The 22,513-nt window shown below is 43.2% G+C and overlaps 3 protein-coding genes across 5 annotated transcripts in view; 1 reads left to right on the forward strand and 2 right to left on the reverse strand.

The window, feature by feature from the left end:
- The window catches only part of vps37d (VPS37D subunit of ESCRT-I), a 29,868-nt gene extending 21,230 nt beyond the window's left edge, over nucleotides 1-8,638 (forward strand). Inside the window, exons 4-5 of one of the 2 annotated variants that reach the window (XR_003671742.1) lie at nucleotides 1,612-2,372; nucleotides 3,511-8,638. Coding sequence is in view for 1 of the 2 variants with exons in the window: in XM_028421695.1 (XP_028277496.1) it covers nucleotides 1,612-2,151 (540 nt within the window). In the remaining variant the exon portion in view is untranslated. Of the gene's footprint in view, nucleotides 1-1,611 lie in introns of both variants that reach the window. The other variant, XM_028421695.1, reaches the window with a different exon arrangement.
- Nucleotides 8,639-11,719: 3,081 nt separating this feature from the next.
- Nucleotides 11,720-14,909, reverse strand: kcnj1b (potassium inwardly rectifying channel subfamily J member 1b). The gene is made up of 2 exons (XM_028421888.1): nucleotides 14,893-14,909; nucleotides 11,720-12,875 (listed from the first exon to the last, which is right to left on the reverse strand). Exons 1-2 carry the CDS (start codon nucleotides 14,907-14,909, stop codon nucleotides 11,720-11,722), a joined length of 1,173 nt encoding a protein of 390 aa, XP_028277689.1.
- A 2,735-nt stretch (nucleotides 14,910-17,644) lies between these two features.
- foxred1 (FAD-dependent oxidoreductase domain containing 1) lies at nucleotides 17,645-22,513 on the reverse strand. 2 transcript variants are annotated; one of them, XR_003671720.1, is made up of 12 exons: nucleotides 22,306-22,513; nucleotides 21,892-22,112; nucleotides 21,684-21,794; nucleotides 21,420-21,538; nucleotides 21,245-21,339; nucleotides 20,889-20,990; nucleotides 20,380-20,456; nucleotides 20,139-20,299; nucleotides 19,570-19,699; nucleotides 19,381-19,485; nucleotides 18,618-19,091; nucleotides 17,645-18,523 (listed from the first exon to the last, which is right to left on the reverse strand). XR_003671720.1 is itself a non-coding variant. In XM_028421341.1 (11 exons), exons 1-11 carry the CDS (start codon nucleotides 22,460-22,462, stop codon nucleotides 18,837-18,839), a joined length of 1,533 nt encoding a protein of 510 aa, XP_028277142.1. In that variant the 5' UTR covers nucleotides 22,463-22,513; the 3' UTR covers nucleotides 17,645-18,836. The 2 variants fall into 2 exon arrangements, 1 of the variants encoding a protein (XP_028277142.1); XM_028421341.1 differs by having other exon boundaries at nucleotides 17,645-19,091.

The following is a 22,513-nucleotide window of genomic DNA, read 5'->3' on the forward strand; positions in this document are numbered from 1 at the left end:
GCAAACATCCGCTTTTAAACAGTTTTTTTAACCCCTCGCTGTCATCAAAGGATGTTCTGCAGCTCTTGCCTGAGTGCCTCCGTGTGCCCGGTTTACAGACGTGATTATTTCTTCCTTTGGAAAAGGTCTCGGCGCGTTAGCAGGAGGTTCATTTTTCAGGTTTTATGGCTCATTAATATACAGTATTAGACAGCAGGTCAGCCTGTGAACGGAGCACTGCTCAGTGCTTTCACATGAAAACCAGGTCAGTGAGAGAACACATCACTGAACACATGTAGAGCTGAAGAATAATTAATTATATATTATTTATGATGAACATACTTTTCAGATTAATCATTATTTACTAGGAAAATTCTCAAGAGTAAAAGTGTTTTCTGGTTTGATTTAATATAAAAAAATAGAATTTTTCAGTTAAAAACATTTTGTATTATTTGTTGTTGACCTGTGATGGAAATGTAAGTAGTGGTAGTCTGTAGTTAAAACAGCCAATAGGGATGTCCCGATCCGATCACGTGATCGGAAATCGGGCCCGATTACGTGATTTCAGACTCGATCGGAATCGGACATTACCTCCCGATCAGGACTCGAATATATATTTATTAGGACTCTCAAAGTTAACGCCTTCTGTGCAGGGTGGCTCTGTGTCCTGTAGTGTAGGGGTATGACGAGAGGTCCTGGTTCGAGACCTCTGCTAGAAGACCTGAAATCTTCTAGCTAGGATCGGATCGGGACTCGTTATCGGCAGATACTCAAAATCAAATTACTCGGAGTCGAGGGCAAAAAAAACCTGATCGGGACATCCCTAAATCATACCTCTGTTAATGACAGACAAGAAAGATCACTGCCGGACAATCATGATCAGTGAATCCGACACATCTACAAAGGCCTTCCATGTTCTCTCCTGTGTGCTGGAGTCTTTGTGTGTTGTGACTTTTTGTGTGTGATTTTGGGCTCTCAGGAGACATTTCACATCTACAAATGAAACCCGGTGACAGTGGATATAGTGAGTGCAGTCAGTCTCAGTCAGCCCATCAAGGATTGATCACCACAGAGAGTAATCAGCTCAATAGCTTTTAAAGAGGAAATGTCAGTTTTAGCTGTGGACTCTGCTGCCAAGTCCAGCCGGGGAGAGCTGGTTCAAAAAGGTTCATGTAAAGGCTATAAATTCTTGTTGAATATGTGCACCGTGGTTTCATGAAAAGTTGACTTCATATGGGGGATGTTGCAAGAACAAACTATGCCTGGAGTTTTTTTGGGGGGAATAAATCTCATTTAAGTCCCAGGACCGTTTCCGGGGTTAACACAGAGATGACCTCACAAATATAACTTGTGTCATCAGGCTCCTCACATCCTGGGAACACATACAGATCACAGCCTTTCATACTCTGCCAGATGTAGCACACAGGCCATTGTTAGCTGTGTGAAATGTACTTACAGTGAAATACTGTGGTGGACAAACTATGCCAAAGGTCATGGGTAAACATCCCCGAGCTGATTAAATCCTCTTTATACTCTAAGGAGTTTGTTTGAACGGTTCCCCCGCAGCTGGACCCCCCTTTGTGTGTTGTCCTGTCTGCTGATGCCGGTTTATTTGTCTGCCCCGCTTCACAGGAGCTGCTGGAGAAGTTCATGGAGGGAAACGTAAGCCTGGATGAGTTCTTGGACTCCTTCCAAAGCTCCAGGAAGACGTATCACATCCGCCGGGCTCAGGCTGAGAAAATGCAAGAGTTCGCTCAGGCCAAGAAACAGCTGACCAAAACCAAGCGAGCAGAGGAGAGCACAGTTCCGGAGGTGAAGAAGGACTCGGAGCAGCCTCAGGAGCCTCAGCGACCCAATGGCTTTGTAGCACAGGGACCACTCAGAGTGTTCCAAGTACGCTACGGCCTCACGCCGGCCATCCTCCTCCCTCATTACCCTGTTTCACCTCCTGCCTCTGCTCCAGTCCATCCGAGTAGTACCCCTCCTCCTGAACCTCAATTGGGACAGACCCACATCCTCAGTCCCAGCAGCCCGCTCCCAGGACACGGCCAGCCCGTTGGCCTCAGGGTCATCGGACAGATATCGGGCGGCTGGCCGGCTAACGGGCGGCCGGTGCGATTGCAGCAGCTTTACAGGCCGAACCCTCAGCAACCAGAACCGCCATACCGATAAACTGGAGGAGGGGGAGGGAGGGAGGAGGAGGAGGAAGAGGAGGATGAAAAGCCGACTTGAGAGGTCTTCCAAGGCGTGGATTTAAACAGTGGCTGTCACAATCATGTAAGCAAAGACTGAAGCAGAGACAGACGGCTCTTCTCCATCCGTGACTCACAGTGTAGCCATCCAGGGAAGACGAGCAGAGCAGAGACAGGGAGGACAAGGGATGGGTTACAATAGTAAGTTCTACTCTGAATCTGGTAAATTAAACCCCTAAGACCTTTTCTCATCTTTTTTTCATTAGTGGAAAAATGGACAATATACAGGTTACAATTCCTGGAAAGCACAGGCTGATGATTAGCTCACGTGTAGCTAATATTTATTTGAAAAACTAGCTTTGTTTTTCCTTGAGAGGTTTAAAACTGTTTAATGGCTGATGACTTTGTGTCCAGACAAAAATGTCATCAAACCCTGAAGCAGTTCCTAAAATTAACTATTTAAAGCTTCAATTTTGTGCAGCTAAAATCTAAAAAAGTCAAGTTGGGGTGTGCAGCGATGATTATAAATATGAATGTTTTATTACAGGTTTATTATCAGACACAGCTGATTTTGCAGTCACCTTCAAATTCCAGATTAATTCAGATTTATGTCGTCCTTCTGTGAACAAAGGTCATCGATCTGCACCAGACGACTTGTGACTTTTATTTGTACCAAACAGAAATTAGGCTTTTGTTAAGAAAGAGTCTGTAATAAGTTAATAAGACGCAAGAAGAAGCCGGCGTTGATTCAACAATAAGTACTGCTGGCATAATTGCACCTCAGTGACTGGCTGCTATGACTACCTCCACAACAATGTCCTGCCATTCTTCCTTCTACCGCTCTCTCTACGTTCAGTATGTGCAGCATGAGTCGCTGCTGATGTACACTCACCCACAGCTGTTAATTCACTGTGGCAGATACATTTAATTAACATTTCATGTACCATGCTGCTCATCTCATTTCCATTGATTAGGCTGCATTAGAACCTGCTGATTAAACATGTCACAGTCGTTTCAGTTACAGATTCAGGTCCAGATTACTATTGAACCCCACCCCTTAGTGAGAACATGAAAGGATTTATTTTTTATTTCTAATTGTTTTATTATATTTTTGATATTTTACACTGTGTGTGTGGGTGGGAAGCACAGGGTCCTGAAGCACATCTATAACAGAAGGGGGGGGGGGGGGGGTTAAAATAAAAGGATCTCATTGTTCATTCATGCAGCGTAGGACAGAGCGAGGCTTTGAGAGATACCAGGAGCCATCAACATGAATGATGGCATCCATAACGTGGTGTTTAATATAAACTTTCATTGTTTTTCTTCCATTATAATACAGCAGCGACATTCATACTTGGACTCCTTTCCCGAGATCATGAGCGCTGATGTTGAAATCACTGCGGAGCACAGTTTAAACAAAGAGACAGTGTTGAGCGGAGCAGGTGGTATTTATTAATAATTCCCAGACTATAGCCTGTCAATATTATTATTTGCAGTGTCAGAGTCACAGAGGATTAGCCAAAGCCTTCTGCCTTCTTGTGCGATTTCATTAACAGTGTTGCAGCTCGCATCAGCGAGCGATTTATTTATTCATGTAAATCCTATTTTAAATGGCTGACTTCAAAGCTTCTTGTTTACCGTGCTAAATGAAGAGCTGCCTCTCCTTTCATGGCAGCCAGTGTTTTTACTTCTCCCTCCAAATGAGCTGCAGAGTGAGGGGGAATTTAATCTCTATGAGAATGCAGGCACTCTGCGAGCCCACAGCTTCCACACATAAAGGAGGTTTAGGAGGTTTCCCCCTCATTTTTCTCATTATCCATCCTGCGACATTTAAAAAAAAAAGGGAAAAATAAATCTTTGGATTGTAGTCGTAATGATTCTGCTCTTGAACATACATGTTGCTCATTAAAAACTCATAAGTGCATGCTTACTACAGCTTGATGAAGTACATGAAAATGCCTTTTTACAGGCCAGTGCCCAGCTGCATCAAACATCTCCCACTGGGATGTGTTTTCATACCTTTGGCCATCATTTCTGTAAAAAAAGATTAGCTTAAGATTAACTTGTGACGTTATTTACACACATGGAAGTGCCCGGAGAAGTAAAATAACACATCATGTGTCTGTTCTGTTCTAAAACCTTTTACATTGTGAACTGAAGCAGCACAAGCGTCGCCTAGAATCTCAACCGAGTCTGTGCCTTCTGTCAAACATGCAGCTTCCTGACTGAGTTAATGGGACATCAACATTGTTTTTGTTATTAGTCGTGCTTTTTGTGTTCTTATTTATTGTACTGAAAACAAACACATTCAGTCAGGCAGGGCAGAAGAAGATAATTACTGCACATTCACAGACCTTCTTTTGGTGAGTAGTTAAGTGTACGATCAATAGAAATGATGGCTAAAGCTCTGATCATACAACCTGTGTTGCTTGGTTTAAAGTCAGGAAAATTGAGAAATATTTTTACTGGTAAAAGAAGGAAGATGGCATCATCTTTTCTTCTTTGCTTTGATGGCTACTTCGTCTTTTGATGGCTTTTATTTTATTTAAAGTCTGTGAGGATGTTGCCATATCTCTCTCTGAATCAAAGAACAACTTCTCCACTGTTTAATGTGCCCGATATAAATAGAATGATGTCAGAGAAATCACTCTGCATTTTAGCCTTACCTCACATATTTTGCTTTCAGCAGCTGTTTTCTGAGTGTTAGAAGACGAGGTTGATATGAATCTCACCATCAATGTGAAGTCAGCTTAGCAATGACACTGAGAACAGCGGGAACTGCTGTCTGAACAGCGTCCTGATAAACCCATGTGTCCCCTGTTTCCAGGGAGTAGCTAACTGGCTAAAAGCTGCATTGGTCCAACTTTCACAATAAGGACTCTACAGTTCTGTGTGACTAGAGGAAAGCATCTAGCCTGGCTTCCCATCATCCTCTTTGTTAGCACTGATTCTGGTCTTTGTGCTAAGCTAACTGCTAGTTATACTCAAAAAAAAAGCACATTTCCTGAAACTCTTCCTCATGATGTAACTGGGCACTGGCACCAACAAACGTACAGTTCTGTGTTCACTCAGGGTCGTAGGGAGAAAAAGGTGCGGTGCCACCTTCTAACTTGTAGCACAGACGGACCCAGGGTGACAGTGAACTTGTTACAGGACACTCTGACCATCATCGTCATCATCATCACGGTGACGCCAAATCACCTCCGACATTCCACTGAAACAAAAGGTCCTGACAGTGATCATTATTTTTTAACAGTGCTGTCTGAAACGTCCAAACTCATCGGGGCTTGATTATTCCCGTAAGACTGGGACTCTGCTGTGTTTCCTTAAAATAATGTAAAGTGTGTGTTTCTGCTGTTGTGGTTTTGTTTGTCCAGTCTGTTATATTGTGTGTCTCTTGTCTTAACTTGGACTCTTCCCAGCAGCCTTCCTCCAGAGCAGAGCAAAAAAAAAAAAAAAACCCGGATAAATGAATGTTGTTTTAGGATTAAAATTTAAATAAAGTGCAGCTGCTCACCGAGCCAAACGCCCTCCAACATTTCAGACGATTTGCATCACAGTGTCTCCCGATGAAGGAGCCGTGGCTGCGGGCGTTCGTACCAGATGATTATGTGTCACGTCAAAGCCGATCAGTGCTACAGTGAGTGAAGATGAGCTAATAATATCCACGTTAGCTCGTCCACGTCCCTGCATCAGCTCATGCTACAGTACAGTATGTGTGACTGGATGCACGTGGCTGTCAAAACTCCTCAGAGTGAAAACAGCTGAAAGAAAGAAGCAAATGTCAGATTCATGACCTGATTACAAAGAGATCGGAAAGATAACGGCACATCTTTGAAGGAATTCAGAATGGGAACACCGTGTGATGCAGATACGTGTCCTGCATGCATTAACTGTCATTAGGCCATGTTAGAGGGCAGGATGGTGGAGACACCCTTGAGTTTTACCATCCAGAAAAGCTTCTCTGCTGCACCATGTCTGTAATGTGCCGTGACGCTTTACTTTCCAACCAAAACTTAATGACACCAAATGATCTAAAGACACAGATTTGGTATTTTCCAGAAGGCTCAGACAAAACTTTGGAGTCGCAGCGGTCCACGTGGAGTTTTGGGTAACATACAGCAGCGTGTGTGTGTGTGGATACAGTTTATGTGGGTTAGTCACAATACGTTAAGTAGGTTATAAATACACAGGAGAAGTCGAATATACCTCCGAGCCGCACAGCGGAACCAGAAAAAAAAAACATCCGAAAAAAAAATGACTATAAATAAACAAAAAGTACAAAAAGTAGTGCAGAACAGTGGTTTCCAACATATGGGTCAGAACCCCACAGAGGGGGCCACAGGACTCATGTGAGGGTTGCTGTGATAATTAAAGGTATATCAGCAACTGCACTGCACTACACCCATAGAAGAAGAAGACTCGCTTTTCAAGTTATGTTGTTTATAAGTTTGAATATTTATTATCCAATGAGTAAGCTTGTAAGTAGGTGAGAGGAGCCGAGTTGACCGGATCAGCAGTAAACATGTGTGTTGGTTTGGAAATGACAAAAACATGGAGGATGGATTGACGAAGATGCTATTACCAGATGTATAAGACCATTCTTAAAAACCGTTAGTTTCATTACATGAAATGGTAACGTGAGGCTCAGTTTCCTCAGGTCTATGAGGAGTTTTGGCGTCTTTCAGCTCTTTGTTTTGGTTTTATGGTCTGTAACTGTCTTGCTCTAGTGTTTCCACCAGCTCCACGGCGGGCAGCTTCTAGTAAAAAACCGAGCAGACAGACACAGTTAGAGAGCAACTGGAGAAAAGGACGGAACATTTAACATTTTAGAGATGGATACTTCCCCCAGGAATCCAAAAATAGAGATAAAAGAGGCTGAAGAGTGGGGGAAAAAAATCAGTCTGGGTCACAGTTAACAGAAATCTGTTAGTTTGTTGTTTCTTGGAGGCAGAATATAAACCTGCAGCCTTTGTTCGTCTGGATTTACAGAAGCAATAAGTGTTTGATGGAGAGAGAATAACATGATTTATCTCACTGCCAGCAGGTGAATGACTGAAAGGTCACTGGTTTATATGGCTGGTCCAGCTGGGAGAGAAGATCAGCCCCATTCACATTGCATTAAGAGTGAGGTGATGCCCAGCATGGCAATCCTGTCTGTCCGCTGAAGGGTAGGAAATAATAAAGTAATGCTCACACACACACACACACAGTCTTTGGCTCTGCCTACAAAACTCTTTAAAGAGCTGTATGTCTGTATAAAGCAGTTAAATCGCACTGAAATATTCATATAAAGTACATTAGGCCGTATTCGAAGCCTCTGTACGGTCGAGAAGCTGCTGAAACGTAGACGTGATGGAAATGTTTACTGGCAGATGACCAGCTGGTCGACTGAGACGCTGTCTGAACATTTAATTTACTAACAATGACCGCTCTGTGTGTGTGTGTCTGTTGTATTTGCTCATTATTTCTACACCAACAGTGTAAAAGATGGTTGTACAACATCTTCTTTACCTCGCTGAGACCAGGCTCACATCTGACTGCAGCACAGTAACCCTCCAGGACTGCCACTGAAGCAGAGTTTGCTCACATCTATCCCTCATATGTCTTATTATTATTATTATTTCTGGGAGAATGTTGTACACTGGTTTATCCCTGCAGCTTCCTTAATCAGTATTTTTAGTAACGTTTGCAGCTGTGGCTCTGGGGACAAACAGCAATGTCGGTCAGTCCGTCCACCATGTTGGTCCAGTTTCAAATAATTAGGTTATGGTTTGGAGGATGATGATGAGGATGATACTCTGTACTTAGAAGATGAAAGCACAGCAGCTGTGAATACACGGCAGATAGAAGGTCTTTAATGAAAGGTGGCTCATTAATTAATAGCTATGTAGTTAATCAAAAGAAGGCACATTTGCCTGGTGGCTCACGTGGAGAGTTTCCTCCATTAACTCAAAAATATTCAGATTCTGAAGACATGACTTCCTGCTCACTGCTTAGAACTTTCGAGTTAAAAAAACCTAGACATCTGAGCAAGTCTGAGCATGACTTTTAATGACTCAAACATGTTTTATTAATACATGTCACTCAATAGTTTGCGGGTTCTTTGTTCACTAGACCTGGAGGTGGCATTTTATTTTCCCTCATGTGTCTGGTATCCAAATTAAATATGATTCATCTAAAGGAAGCGATTGAAATTTCCCTAAATGCCTTTTCTGTATTAAAAGCTCTGCGTTTGGTGAGCGGGAGGCTGCTGGAAACGTCCCTATGCATGCTCAGCTTTACATAAGAAGTCTACTAATACGATCATGCTGACACATTATTGAAGAAGACTCTGAGACCAGTATGTGTCCTGCCAACACAACACAACATCCAAGTGACCTTAAACAACATGTTTACATGTGAAACTATTTCCATCCGCTTCCTGTATGGATCCAGGAGTTGTCAATAAAATACATTTGCCGCTCTGAGTGAGTTTGTCTCTCATTACTTATGTGTGTTATAGTAGTTTAACAAGATATAAACAAAAAAATATAAATATTAATAACATTTATTTCATGTTTTGGAATAGTTACTTAAATATTTGAACTGAAAATGCCCCTCTACTGATTGGAGTTAAGTAAAATATGTTGTTATTGTTAGTCAGTAAAGAGGACCTCTAAGCCCCGCCCCCTGAGTATCAGCCGCCCAATCGCAGCTCTGTATTCTTAATTAGAGGCAGGCAGCTCTTCCGGTATCGGACATCTCTAGTGTTTCTGCTTCTGTTTACAGTATAGTGGTTTATTCTTAACATTCAGATTTATTAAAAATGTTTGATGGACAGACGGAATACCAGTTTTTGTCTGATAAGTGATTAAAAATACGACTTTTTACCGGAGGAAAAAAAAAAAGACGTAAACCAGGAAGAGATGCTTCTGGAACACATGCTAACACATGGCTAACAACCTAGCTAGCTACATTACCTAGCATCTAGCATTAGCATTTTGTGCGAATCCAAAAAGCTAGCTATTCACTATTGGTTCATCACTTTATATGAATGCTAATTGATCAAATCTTTGTTAACCTGCAACATTTCCACAGCAGACACACAAATGATTAGGTCGCCATAGCAACCGTAACTAAGGAGGGCGTGGTTAAGCGGAAGTGAAGTAAGGAGGTAAACATGTGAGCACATGTTTTGGTATGGTTTCCTCCTGTATCTCCATCAGTGGTGGGTGGGTGGTGTTATCAGTGGAGCAGCTCCTCTATCAGATTAGCAGACGCTTCCTGCACCTTCCTCTCAGCCCTCTTATCTCTGCCGAGCTGTTTCTTTCCCCTCAGCTTCTTCAGACTCACTCTGCCAATCCCTTTCCACAGTACTGTTCATTGTTATGCAGATGAAGCCCCGTTAACTTGCCTCTGTAAATCCAAGTGGGATGAAAGCCATTTCAGAAATGTCTGCACTGACAAAAAAAAAAAAAAATGTTGGAGTCTTAAATGAGCAGCCTGCCCCGCTACTAGAACACCTGCAGAGCTGTGCTGCTGCCATAACAGGGTCCACCGCCTATCAGGCCTGTTATCGGGTGTGTGGGTTTGTCAGTGCTGTCTGGTGCCATCAGTAAACTGCAGGGCATCAGGGAAAAGTGTGAACATCAAAAGTTTGTATGCTGAACCTTTTGAAACATCCCTAAGCGTATGAAAGAGAGACTTCTGGCAGAACTGGGACACTCAGCAAAAAAAAAAGAATTAATTGTTTATAATATAATAATATATGATCATACTAAATCAGAGCAGGGGTCTGATGCTCTCTAGTGGCCAGGCCAGCTGTCACCATTTCTACAGCATGACAGGAATTATAGATAAAGAGAGGAGACAGGTGACAAAGTCAGGGATGTTTTCACTGCTTACTCATCAGTCATTGCCTTTTAAATATATTTATGTTGTTTGATACTGGAAATAATATAAAGCAGCAGTGCATTTAATTACTGATGTAGCTGAGTTACTACGATTGTTAGATGACTAGATTATCAGCAAAATATTCATGGATTGTCTTTCATGGTGATTGATTTGGCTCGAAACACAAGGCAGAAGTCTTGTTTTGTCTGAAAATGTTCAGTTTAATAATATAAAAGGACTAAAAGACATAAGCATTTGAGGAGCTGGAACCTGAGAACTTGAGTTATTGTCAATTCCAAGAGTTTAAATCGAGGCAACTGGACTCAAGGATTGTTTTTTGAAGACGTTTCGCCACTCCCCCAAGTGGCTTCTTCAGTTCTGCAACTATTCTGGTTGAGAATCTGAGTTCTATGTGTTCAGGACCTCTGTGGGTGGATCTTGCAGGAGCTCACATGACTAAGATCCCTATAGTTGGTTAATGGTCAGTTAAAGACCAGAAACTGTGTCTGGGCCATGTGCAGGACTAGTTGATGGCGTTATTGTCATGACAGTGAAAACAGTTGGATAAGTTCCTCGATGAAAAGCTCATGTGCTCGTGATACGTTCAAATACAATTTAATATTTCAGTGTGGGTTTGGGCTGATAAATCTTGTGAGCCCTGTTTACATAGTGTCTGTTGGTTTGCCATAATATCTGCTTATCCAAACAGGCTGTCATAATATTAGTATTATTAGCAGTGGCTGGTAACGGCAGTGTAAACCTGTAAACAATGTGTGCAGTGTATTTACATTTACAATCGGCTAATGCCTGTTTAACCCTGACCTTAGCCCCCCCCCCCCCTTATTTCATCTCTTGCTAAATAGTGAGCACAGTATATTCACTGTTGTTAAATGTAAACACACATAAAGATGTCTGACGTCTTTAGCTACATCCGTTTGTTTTGTTCACCTGAAAACCTGAAAACAGATCATGCAGAAGCCTTAATTGGATCTTTTACCAAGATAAAAGTAAGAATAACACATTCGATGAATTGTTAAAAAAAAGGGTTTATTCTAGCTAAGCATGTTATTTTTTTCCCTGAGACAGTTACAGTGTTAAACAAGATCATCTACAAAATGTAGACTGTTCACAATTAAAAAGTATTGTGATTAGCAAGTCGCAGTATTCTAATTATCAATGCATACAAGATCTGTCAACATGACAAAAAAAACACCATACAGTTAGTGTTTAAGTAGGAATAATGAGCGCACTCGACAGGCCTGTCCTACTTTTTATTTTCCGCCTGCAGCCTTTAAAGCGCACGGTTTTTCATTATAACAGGCTCAGGCCCTAATCTTCTCAAGAAGTACCCACTGTGCCATCCACTATTTTACCCCTTTCATTTTCTATGCGTCAAAACTTCAAACCCTCTGTCACACATTACCTACAAAAAGTCCCCAGCGGTGGTTTTTGCTTGTAATGAGCTGCTCATGTCTGAATTTTTAACTCAAGACATTTGAACAGCTTTGGATGTTTCAGCTTTCCGGAAGAGCTGACAGTTATTTCAGCTGTTAGCTGGAGGAAGCAGCGTGACCAAATTCACTGGTGAAACTCTCAGAAGCATCTTTTTGTCACCCCACATCCTGATTCAGTGTCTTACTTTGAGTCATAGTGCGTGTTCCTTCACCAGCAGCTCACATCTTAGTGATATCGACAGAGTCGTGAATGTCAATGACTTGGAAACCCAGGTTGTCGATCCCGTGCTTCTCCTGGTTGTTGTGGTTTTCTCGGTTGTGGTCGTTGTGGTTTCTCTGGTCTGCGTCGGTCTCAAAGCAGTGCACGCAGTGTGGTGTGGTGACCCGGACGCTTTTGGAAAAGTTTGAGAAGTCCACACAGTACTTGCCCGTCTTGGTGCGGGAGATGATGGGCAGGAAGGTGTACCCCCACTGAATCTCCTGCGGGATGTAGGAAGTTCGGACCTGACAGGAGGAGCTGGTGGACTCTGCAGTCCCGTCCAAAAACACCACCAATTCAAAGTCCTGCTGAGGGAGGGTGTCCGCTGACAGCTCGTAGAACGGGCTCGACCTATTTATGACGTGGTAGAGTGTCAGAGGGCAGATGAAGAACAGGTTATCCTTGCCAGCATCAACTGTAAAGTCAATGTCCACCTGGTCCAGGATGATGGTCTCTCCATCTGGTGTGGTTGTCGTCCGCAGCAGCTTGCCGTAGATCTGGCTTCCGATTAATAAGGTCTTTCGGAGGTTAGCAACTCTGATCAGGAGACACAGCCTTCCTTTCTTTAAACAGATAACAGCAGTGTCACTGAAGGTCACAGTCTTTGCCCTTTTTTTGGGTAAGGAGATCTTGGCCAGGATGATGCCGCACATGAAACAGTTAATGAAGACTCCAATCAGAGACTGGATGATGATTAGAGCCACTGTGCCAGCACAGTGCCCAGTCAGAGCCCGGCCACCATACCCAATGGTGGTCTGAGTCTCTAATGAGTACAGGAATGCTGTTGTAAGGCCGTTGACATTGTCTATACACTGCACGTGTCCATCGGTTCGGTTCTGTCCGCTCAGGTCCCCGTTGCTCTTTGCAATCCAGTACCACAGTAGACTGAAGATGAACCAGCTGCCCGTGAACGAAGCCACAAACAGGAGAAGGACAAAGCGCCAGCGGATCTCCACGAAGGTGGTCCAAAAGTCCACCACGTATGCAAGGTGGTTACTGTACTCTATGTTCCCAAACTCAATGTTGCAGTGGCCGTCTTTAGTGACCAAGCGGGTTTTGTGGCTTTGGTGTCCAGCCGGCTGGATGTGACTCCGGAGCAGCTGGAACATCCTGGAGCTGGAGGAACAAAGATGATATCAGTGTAATGCAGAGAGCAAAAACTCCTCAAGTCAAGACAGTTTCCCAGAGTCAGAAATCGAATGAACTCAGTCGTCCTGCTGCTCTAATTAATAAACTTCAGGAACAGAGCAGTTAGTCACATATTTGATTATAATGTGATTATTAAATCAAGCTCTTGCAGCCATACAGCTAAGTGGAGCACATTAGATTTTATTTATGCTTCCACTTAATCGTTTTTTTCTGCCATAAGTTCACTGCATGAATTCACAGCCTGTTATTTTGTTGTCTCAATCGCTCATCAGTAGTGATGTCAGTAATTCTGGTACTGACTCTTCTGCGTTCTCTGTCACAGCTGGATCATTTTGAACCTGTCTCACTGTCATCGCTCACTGATGTTGTCAGAAATATGAGAGCTACCAACTGCCCCTTGGCTCTTGTTCCAACTAAATTTCTAAAAAGGGTTTTACCTACTGTTGGACCATCTACCTTGGATTTAATTAACAACAGGTTGAGCTCTGGTGTTGTTCCTGATGTTCTTAAACATGCCATAGTCAGGCCTCCTGGGTTTTATCTAAGTTTAGACCGGTTGCAAATTTGTGTTTTATCTCAAAAGTTCTAGAACATTATGCTTTTAATCAGTTACAACCTTTTTTCAAAAAGTACCAGTTTCTTAGAGAAATTCTAGTCTGGTTTCAGGTCTCTGGACAGTAGTGAGTCTGCACTGGTAAAAGTGCACAATGACATTGCTCTATCTGTTGATACCAAGTTCTCTGTTCTTTTAGTTCTATTGGACCTAACTGCGGCCTTCAACATGGTGGACCACAGCCCTTCTGTCCCGAAACACTTCCTTAGCACTGCACTGATATGGTTCGCCTCGAGTTTCTCTGTGATCTTTGCTGGCTTGTCCTGCTCTGTGGCTTTTGTGGAGTTCCCTGGGGCTCTTTTATTGGCTCTATGTTGTTTTCACTTTACATGTTGCCACTGAGGTCCATTATATCCAAGTACAACTTAGGCTTTCGCTGCTATGTAGATGGTTTACAAATCTATCTCCCTGTCACCCCAAGGAAGGATGGTACACTCCAACCCTTGACTAAGTGTCTTGCACAACATCCTCGACTTGAATGAGGACAAAAGCTACATTTTATTTGGTGATTGTGCTGCGGTGGATTTTGCAGCTTTTAGTTCAAGGCTCGGACCAACTATCAGAAACCTAGGGGTCATTTTTGACAATTATTTGAATTTGACAAACACATTGACAGCGTGGTGAAAGCCTGTTTTTAGCTCAAGCTTGTTTTTTATGAAAACTTCATGACATCAGCACATCATCCTAGTTTTAAAGTCTGTCCAGTGCCTCTCAGTTACTTTTAAAATGGTCCGATGGTCCAACATGCGGACCATCACAGACCTGGATCGGTCAAATCCAGGCTCAAAACTAATTTATTCAGACTGGCTGTTGGCACCTAGCAGTGACACTTATTGTCTTTTTTGTGTCCTATGCAATTTTATAGTCTGTTAAATGCTTTATTGTTTTATTTTGATTCTATTGGGAAGCACTTCGGTCACTTGTGTTGTAAAGGGCTCTAAATGTTGATTGATTGATTGATTGTACTCTGCAGCGGACACCACGTGGTCCACTTTAAGTCTTACATAACAGCTGCTCATTTAAACTCAAGATTCAAGAAATTGTTTTGTTCATTTAATGTGAATTAAAATACACACAGTGTCAAAAAGTTTCTTTAAATATTATTCAACAGCGAAAATATGTGATCTTTAGTTTAGCTTTTTGTTTTTTATTAATAAGACTTAAGAATTTGGAGAAGATGGATTACATGAATTCTTTGGCACTTTTTCAAACACTTGTGACTTCGGTTGGATGCATGTTGTTTAAAAATCAAACTTGAGGTCGGCTTTATAAACAGGACTAATTATCTACAGGCTCGTCCGCACTGCACGTCTAATCAGTACATCCTTACAGATTTCTATAGAAACAGAGAAAAGTTGAGTTTCGACGTACCTGCTCAGTGAGACCATGGGCTCTGAGTGCTCACTGGATCTCTGCTGGAACCTCAGACTGCTTTCTTTTAGCGAGTGGCCATGGAGGCGCTCGAAAGATTTTAATCCACAGTGAAATTTCCTAATCCCAGCCACATGCCACCATGTACACTGGCTTCATACATCCACAGGAGCCAGAGCTCCCAGTAGGCGTCAGTTCCCTGCGACTGACGGGGGCGTCAGCCTTCATAAGTTCACCAAGAAAAGTCCAGAACTACAACCGCCATCAGTGCTAGGTCCTTTCCAGGCAGTGTACATTTCAGCAGCATGAGGAGGAGGAGGAATTTTCCTGAAGCTTGGCGAGGACGCCTTTAGTGCTTTTGTGTGGCAGAAGGTGCATCTATTGAAGGGGCCAACGTGGCCAGTGCAGGCACTCATGCTGGTTTTGTTTTCAAAAGGCCTGAGAACATTTGGAATTTACGTCAGGCCTCACAAAGAATTCACTCAATTGCATTTCCCCTGGTTCCCCCAACCCCCTCGAACCCGCAAGGCTGCCTCACATTTGCATCAAAAAGGAAGAGCTGCAGGGACAAACTGTCCGCCTGCTGCAGAGGAGCATATTTCCATCATCTGTTACGATACGAGAATGATGCTGATCTAATACGACGCTGAGGCGTGATGGGCACAGAAGCATGTGAAAGAAATGAACTGGAGAAGATGCAGATGATGTTAATGCTGTAAAGACACATCTTCACACATCTCACATCCTGTAACACCTTCACAATAACAACGTTCACACACAGATGATCACAGCAACAGCTAGATCAATAGATCTCAAAGATCTTTAAGAACAAGTCCAGCAGTTTGGGAAATTAGCTTTCTTGCTAGTAGTTAGAGAGGGCATGTCTATATTATGCACAATACATATGAAGCTAGTTTAGCTTAGCACTAAGACTGTAAACAAGACCAGTGGAGGGAATGACAGTGATGCCTGACATGATTATCTAGCTCCTCTCCTACAGAAAGGAGAGGAGTTATACAGTCTGATGGCCACTGGCAGGAAGGACCTCCTGTGGCGTTCTGTGCTGCTCCTCGGTAGTCTCAGTCTACCGCTGAATGTGCTCCTGTAGGACAGCAGTGTGTCGTGCAGGGGGTGAGACGTGCTGTTACGAATACTGAGGAGTTTCCTCAGTATCCTCCTCTCCGTCACCTCCACCACAGACTCCAGCTCCACTCCCAGTACCGAGCCAGCCGTCCTAATGAGCTTGTTGAGTCTGTTGGTGCAGCATGGTCTGGCAGACGTTAAAGGACCTGAGTCTCCTCAGTAGATACAGGCGACTCTGTCCCTTCTTGTATATTGCCTCTGCGTTTGTGGATCAGTCCACAGTTTGTGGTCAATGTGGACACCCAGGTATTTGTAGCTGTCCACAATGTCCACGTTGGTACCTTTGATGCTGACCGGGTCAAGGAGGGTGAGCTGAGCGGGTGCTGTCCAGCTTCATAGAGCTGACTGGTATCCATGCTGTATCTTATTTGTTAATCTATGCAAAAACAGAAGTGAATAATAGTGAAGTTGTGCAGACATTATGTGTTTGTGTGGCAACCAGCAGCACTCCAGGAAGCGACACTGCCTTACAAATTCACAGAGCGGTGACAGAAGTTCCTTCACATGTTTTGCATAATCAAAGTTAAGCACCACATGCACCAAGAGCTGTATCATTCTGCTCCCTTTATCACTGGCAGAAGTAAAATTTTAAAATGCATTAAGAGTAGAGAAGCCGTATCATTGTGTCAGCATGCACAAGCATCCGGATGTACAGATGTACTACACTGCAGAGCACAATGTTCAGTCACTGTGGGCTTGTTTGCAGATGAGGAGTTACACAATCTTCTGTGCAAATGGTTTGTGTTTGGAGAATTTGAATTAAGGCATGCAGACCGTGGTCGTGATAAGATTCAAGCTTAAATTTGTTGGATCAGACACAAGCAAGCGATATGATATCTCTCTGATTCCCTCTGTACTTAAGCATCCTCTCGAAATCTCCAACTGTGGAAATAAAAACAAAGATGGCTAAATTACAGAAACAGTAGAACAAGCAGGGCAGTCTTCCCCATTGCACCGGTCGTATTCTTTATGTGATCACTAATTCAACAGAGATACAATCTTTGTATAATAATTAAAACAACGTCTACAAACACAAATCTAAATTAATTTATAATCCAACGTTTTACGGCTGCGTTTAAGCCTGATAAATGATTGAGTGCCTTCATGTCGTGCCTCCAGCTCTTGCGGAGGGGCTTTTTTTTTCACAGCTCTACTGTCACTGTGGTTGTGTTTCAGTGTGTACTGCAGGAAGTTTAGTTGAGGAGGATGTGCTGGTGGCTGTGGTAGGGGAGAGGTGTTCTGGAGATGTTCTAGGTTGCAAAAAACAAACCACAATCAATGCAAGAATAATGCTCAGCTGAACAAAATCGCAAAAAATATTTTATTATTCAGTGGCGGAAATGAGGTTTAACCCTTTCACAGTCAAATGCTTTTGACAGCAACAGTAATTCTAGATGTAGTTTAGGAAGAGCCACTCCTAATAAGCAGACTTCATTGAAGCCATCATGATCCTGACAGCTGCAAAAACTTGCTAAATATGAGGCAAACAGACGAGACAGCTAAGCTCTACATGTCTGATGTTAACCTCGTAGCTAAGGCCAGCAGACATTACAGATTAATTAGAGTGTTCCTCGTTACTCTGATGTACATCCTGCACTTTAAAGGCATTAATATTGAAGAAAGGCGTCAGGGTCTTCAATTACTGCCACGTCCTACAACAGCAGCAGCTCACCTCCGAGCATTACTAATGAGCTTCTTCTTTTTTTTGTCTGCAGTCTGACATTTTCATACTGCACTTTGAAAGGTTAATTTTTGAATATATTTAGAATAAACAATCCTGACTCAGTATGTAGATTAAATACATATGTTTTTAAAGGTACAGGCTGGAGCCCAGCATTAGGACTACATTGATATATTACTTGTAGATTAGAACACTGCATGATAATTACAGACAAAAAAATATATATACATATGGCAGTTCTGGTACTTCCAAATGTAAAAGACAACCTAAGCTGGTAAATAAATCCACAGAAATGGCTCCATCTGCTGTACAATTCCAGTAAAACACCCAAAAGCCCAAATGCTGTACCTGCAGTATTGTAATCAGTGTTGGGGAGTAATAGATTACATGTACCGGCGTTAGCACCATAGGGAGGGAGATATGAAGTGAGGACACAGCTCAACATTTTTGTTGAAAAATTAACTTATTGATATCATTTTTTTGTACAGTAATCAATATGATGGACAATAACAGATCTGTTTTATAGAAGAATCAGAAAACAACATCATGATAAACTGTGATTCCATATGAACCACATCTATATTTACACACATCTGAATTCACACACAGCTCAGTTCAGTGGAAACCTGGAAGGAAGCAGTCTGGATTGTGGCTTTATTACAAGTTAAACTGTGTCAGGGGTGAGTCAACCATTGGCTCACCTCCCTCCCCTCCAATCCATAACTTGTCTTCTGCAAATGAAGAAGCAGTTCTTCCATTCCAGTTTCTTCCTGCTGATTTCCATGTAAAGCAGCTTCCTCTTGAGGTCTGTTGATACACAGATGACATCATGCCGTACCTTAAAAACGGATAAAATCCTCTAAAAACCAACTGAATTAAAATAACAGTCAAAGACAGTAACCTGGCTCTTGAAGGACTTTTTGGTTATGCAACACTCGCTTGCATCATTTTTCTGTGTGAAAGCTGTGGGGGCGGACAAGCGGTGCATAGTCGGAGGTTGTCACAAGAGTTGTAGCACTGTTAATACCACAACTACCCAGATCTGAGTAATCAATATATTGTCAATGTCATCATTAAAAAAATAAAGCTTGTAACGTTTAGAGTCTAGATCCAAGCTCTTCTACACAATGTTCCTCTCCAGCACCGGTTCCTGTGCCAGAATCCGTCTGAAGCTGAAGTTGCTCAGGTCCACGGTTTTAAAGTTTCCCTCCAGGATCAGCTCCGCCAGCGCACGCCCCACAGCGGGGGAGTGCTGCAGGCCGTGACCGCTAAACCCTGTGGCAAAGTACATGTTGTTGATCAGGGGGTGCACGCCGATGATGCCGTTCTGGTCGAAGGTGTTGTAGTCGTAGAAACCCGCCCACGCGCTGGTCACCTGACGGGAGGAACATGAGAACGGGGACAATAAGAGACAACGTCCATATTAAAAAATACAGGTTCATGGCTAAATCCACAGGGTTTTTTAATGAAAAAACTGCAACCCGTAGGCCCTCGTTATCCATTGGTCCACCTTCATAGAAGCAAGCAAACAATTTTCAACAACTCTCCACTTCACGGATATTCACTCTTTTTCTACTTTCTGTGGCTGTTTTAATCAAAATGTTCTCAACAGGTGTGAATTAATGAGGCGAGCGCCTGTACTTTGACAGGTTCAAGTATCTCACCTTAAGTTTCTCAAAAGCAGGAACTCGATGGGCCAACGCAGGCCAAACCTTGTCCTCAAAAAACTGATAGTCCACCTCTAGGTTACTGGTATCTGGCTCCTCTGCCTGAGAACCCACAAACAGAAAGAAACAATCAGGCCGTCTGTTAAAGTGTTAAAAATCAGAAAACAACTCGGAGGTAGAACAAACCTCCTCTGGTGACGCCCCGGCGATGTAGTTCCCTCCCAGCCCCTCTCTTCTACAGTAAACTCCTGAGTAATCGATCAAGAAGGGAGTGTCTAGGCCTGGGCCATCAGGACAGTGGACCACAAAAACATACCTGTGAAACAAGGGACAAGGGTTCAGCTTAGTGTCAGAGTCAGGAGGTTTATAGACTGGATATCCTGAAATTGCCTTTTACTCTGGGTTACAGGGGCCAAAGGAAAGTCATTTAAGATGTTATGAGACGCCCTAGTGGCTTCAGGATTGACGACTGAAGACAAAAGCATGTAAGCCAGGCCGTACTGATTTAAATGATACAAGTCTCCAGCTTGTATCTGCCTCATCACTAAGTTTATACCATTTTAACGCAGTAAAAGATCATTAAAAAGAAAAAAGTGGCCAAGACCCCATGTGGCAGACTTTGACAATCAGCACTATGAAGTCAGTTTTCCAGCTTTTTGAGAGCAGAGTCTGAATAAAACTGTGAGGAGTCTCATGAACAGCACCATATGAAGCTCAGACTTTTCAAAAAAGGGAAAAATAGTGAATGGACCTGCCTTTTCCGAGGCTCAACAGGAACTGGAATGCCCTTCATGGAGTTTTTGGGGCCCAGGCCAATTCCCAGCATCTCAGCCAGTTTACCAGAAAAGGCTCCTGCTGCATTCACCACAATGGCACATTCCACCGGCTGGTACTCCAGGCTGTTGGGCATCTGCACCTGCTCCACACAAAACATGATCCCATCATTGCACAACAGTGACCACAGACTCGCAACAGCCTGCTCCACTCAGGACTTACTCTGACAGATTTGATCCTGCTCATATCTAGCTGCTCCCCATCAGTCGCTGTCACCACATTTGTGGTATATCGAAAATCTGTGGAAGAGAAATAAATGACTATTTATTATTTTATATCACAATTCAGGTGGTTCTTCATCATAAATGACATGATGTCTCGGTTACAAATTTACCAAAAATAAATGTTTGCACCCACAAGATTGTGTAATTCACTCACGTGTGACCAGCAAACATGTAACAAACTTATTTATCTGATCTGCTACAGATGGTGTGGAAAAAAAACTGGCTTGCAAAGCCTGTGAAAATGCAAAATCTCTCTTATTTTCCTTATATTAAATCCAGTTTATTTATGTATTTGTAAAAATTCATCTTCAAAGAAAGCTTTTCTCTTCTGTATAATTGTGTTGTTTCCAGGAAAAAGCGACAAGCTGGGTGGAATCGCCCACATGACATTCTGTTACACATTCTCAGGTTGACATAACTTGTTTGCTTTATGTAACTGTAACTAACTTGTAACTTCTCCACAGCACTGAATGACTCCCATGGAGAGGGCCTTCCTCTTAAAGGCGTTCAGCAGAGTCCAGGGGTCGAACCAGCCCTCGTTCTCCAGACCTGCACACAGCAGGAGCAGTGTAAACAAAACACCCACGCATCAGGCTAGCACTCACTGCTATCATAACATTAACAAAGAACGGAAATTAAAACCGTCACACAGCTTCAGGACAAATTCATTATAAGGTCCATACTGACCTCTAGTGGCATTACTACGAAAGAACACAACCCATCAATAAATAAAGAACCAGAGGTATTGATTATTAACATACCTGTTAGTTGTAGCCTCATAGTACTGTACAGTCTTCACTCACCGTATGATGCCAGCGCCACGCCCTCTGTGTTTATCCATGGAAATCTCTCCTTCAGTTGTGTCGGGGAGAAAAGGGAAACTTTGGCTCCTGCATACCTTTAACACACACACACAGGTATTTAATTAATATTTTCTATTATAATGTCTGAATGGAAAGCGTCACTCTTCTCCCCAACCTCTGTGTGCTGTAGTTCTCCTCCATGATGTGAGCCACCTCCTCACTGGCCAGGAAGAGGTATCCTGATTGGTTGAACTGCAGGTCCACTGGGTCTTCATCCAACACGCCCAGATGCTCCTGACAGGACACGAAGGTGTGGCAGTTGGAGAAATGTAAACTTTAAACGTAAAACCAGTGTTGCCTGTAATGATTTGATGATTCGTTAAAAACAACACCAGCATGGAGCCGGATGAGAAACACCAGCGACATCACTGTGACCTACATTTATGTTCCTCATGAAGTCTGCAGAGGCCAGGGAGAGGTGGATGTTCTCAGGCAGGGAGAACTGCTGTCGGATCCCGCCTGCAGAGAGCACAGTGGAGGCCTGGGAGTACTGCAGACACACATGCATGGAGAAGAGGCACATAAATACAGAAGCCTGTGAGTGGTTTTTTTTCCATGTGTACAGCAACCCTGGGGGTCCCCCTTACCGTCGGGTCCTTCTCCACTACAAGGACTTGTACCCCTCCTCTAATCAGCTCCTTCTGTTTCAGCCAGTAGGCGATGGACCAGCCCACCACACCTCCTCCAACAATCACAATGTCAGTCCTTTCTGGAGGAAGGTTGGAGTGGTGCTTCACAGGACTCCAGCTGCTCCCTGGAAGAGCCTCCGCAGCCTTTCTTCTCATGGCTGCCAGCTGGGCTTCCAGGTCTAACACACCAAGTTAACAAAATCATTATTTTATGGACTCACACCTGACAGCTTTAAAGTGTTTCCTGGAGCTAAAGCGGTGGAATTATTATTAAAATATAAATCACAGCTTAATTCAGCGGTGTCTGGATGGAACTCTGGCTTGTTGACATGTTTGTTGCATGACAGTCGCTTCTGTTTTTGTGTCTCCCACCTTTGAAGAAGTCATTCCGGAGAGGTCGGGCTGTACTCAGGTTCTGACACAACATTAAGGGTCCATTCAGCCGTGTGTGTCCATGTCTCAGCCCTCTGGAGGTCAGTAATCCACCAGCTGCCCGCACCTTCACATGCAGCCACCGCCACGCTGTCATTTCTGCAACAAGCTATTTACGTTAGCTAGTCGGTATAAAGGAGAGCCATTC

Source organism: Parambassis ranga, chromosome 14, assembly GCF_900634625.1.
Source record: "Parambassis ranga chromosome 14, fParRan2.1, whole genome shotgun sequence".
Classification (NCBI taxonomy): Eukaryota; Metazoa; Chordata; class Actinopteri; family Ambassidae; genus Parambassis; species Parambassis ranga.

Bases quoted from the DNA above. Each gene is read 5' to 3' on its own strand.
- foxred1 (XM_028421341.1), bottom strand. From the start codon at position 22,462: ATGACAGCGTGGCGGTGGCTGCATGTGAAGGTGCGGGCAGCTGGTGGA. The intron at 21,539-21,683 runs GTAGGTCACAGT...GTGTCCTGTCAG, and splicing joins ACTTCATGAGGAACATAAAT to GAGCATCTGGGCGTGTTGGA. The intron at 20,300-20,379 runs GTAAGTCCTGAG...TGTGTGGAGCAG, and splicing joins GCAGGATCAAATCTGTCAGA to GTGCAGATGCCCAACAGCCT.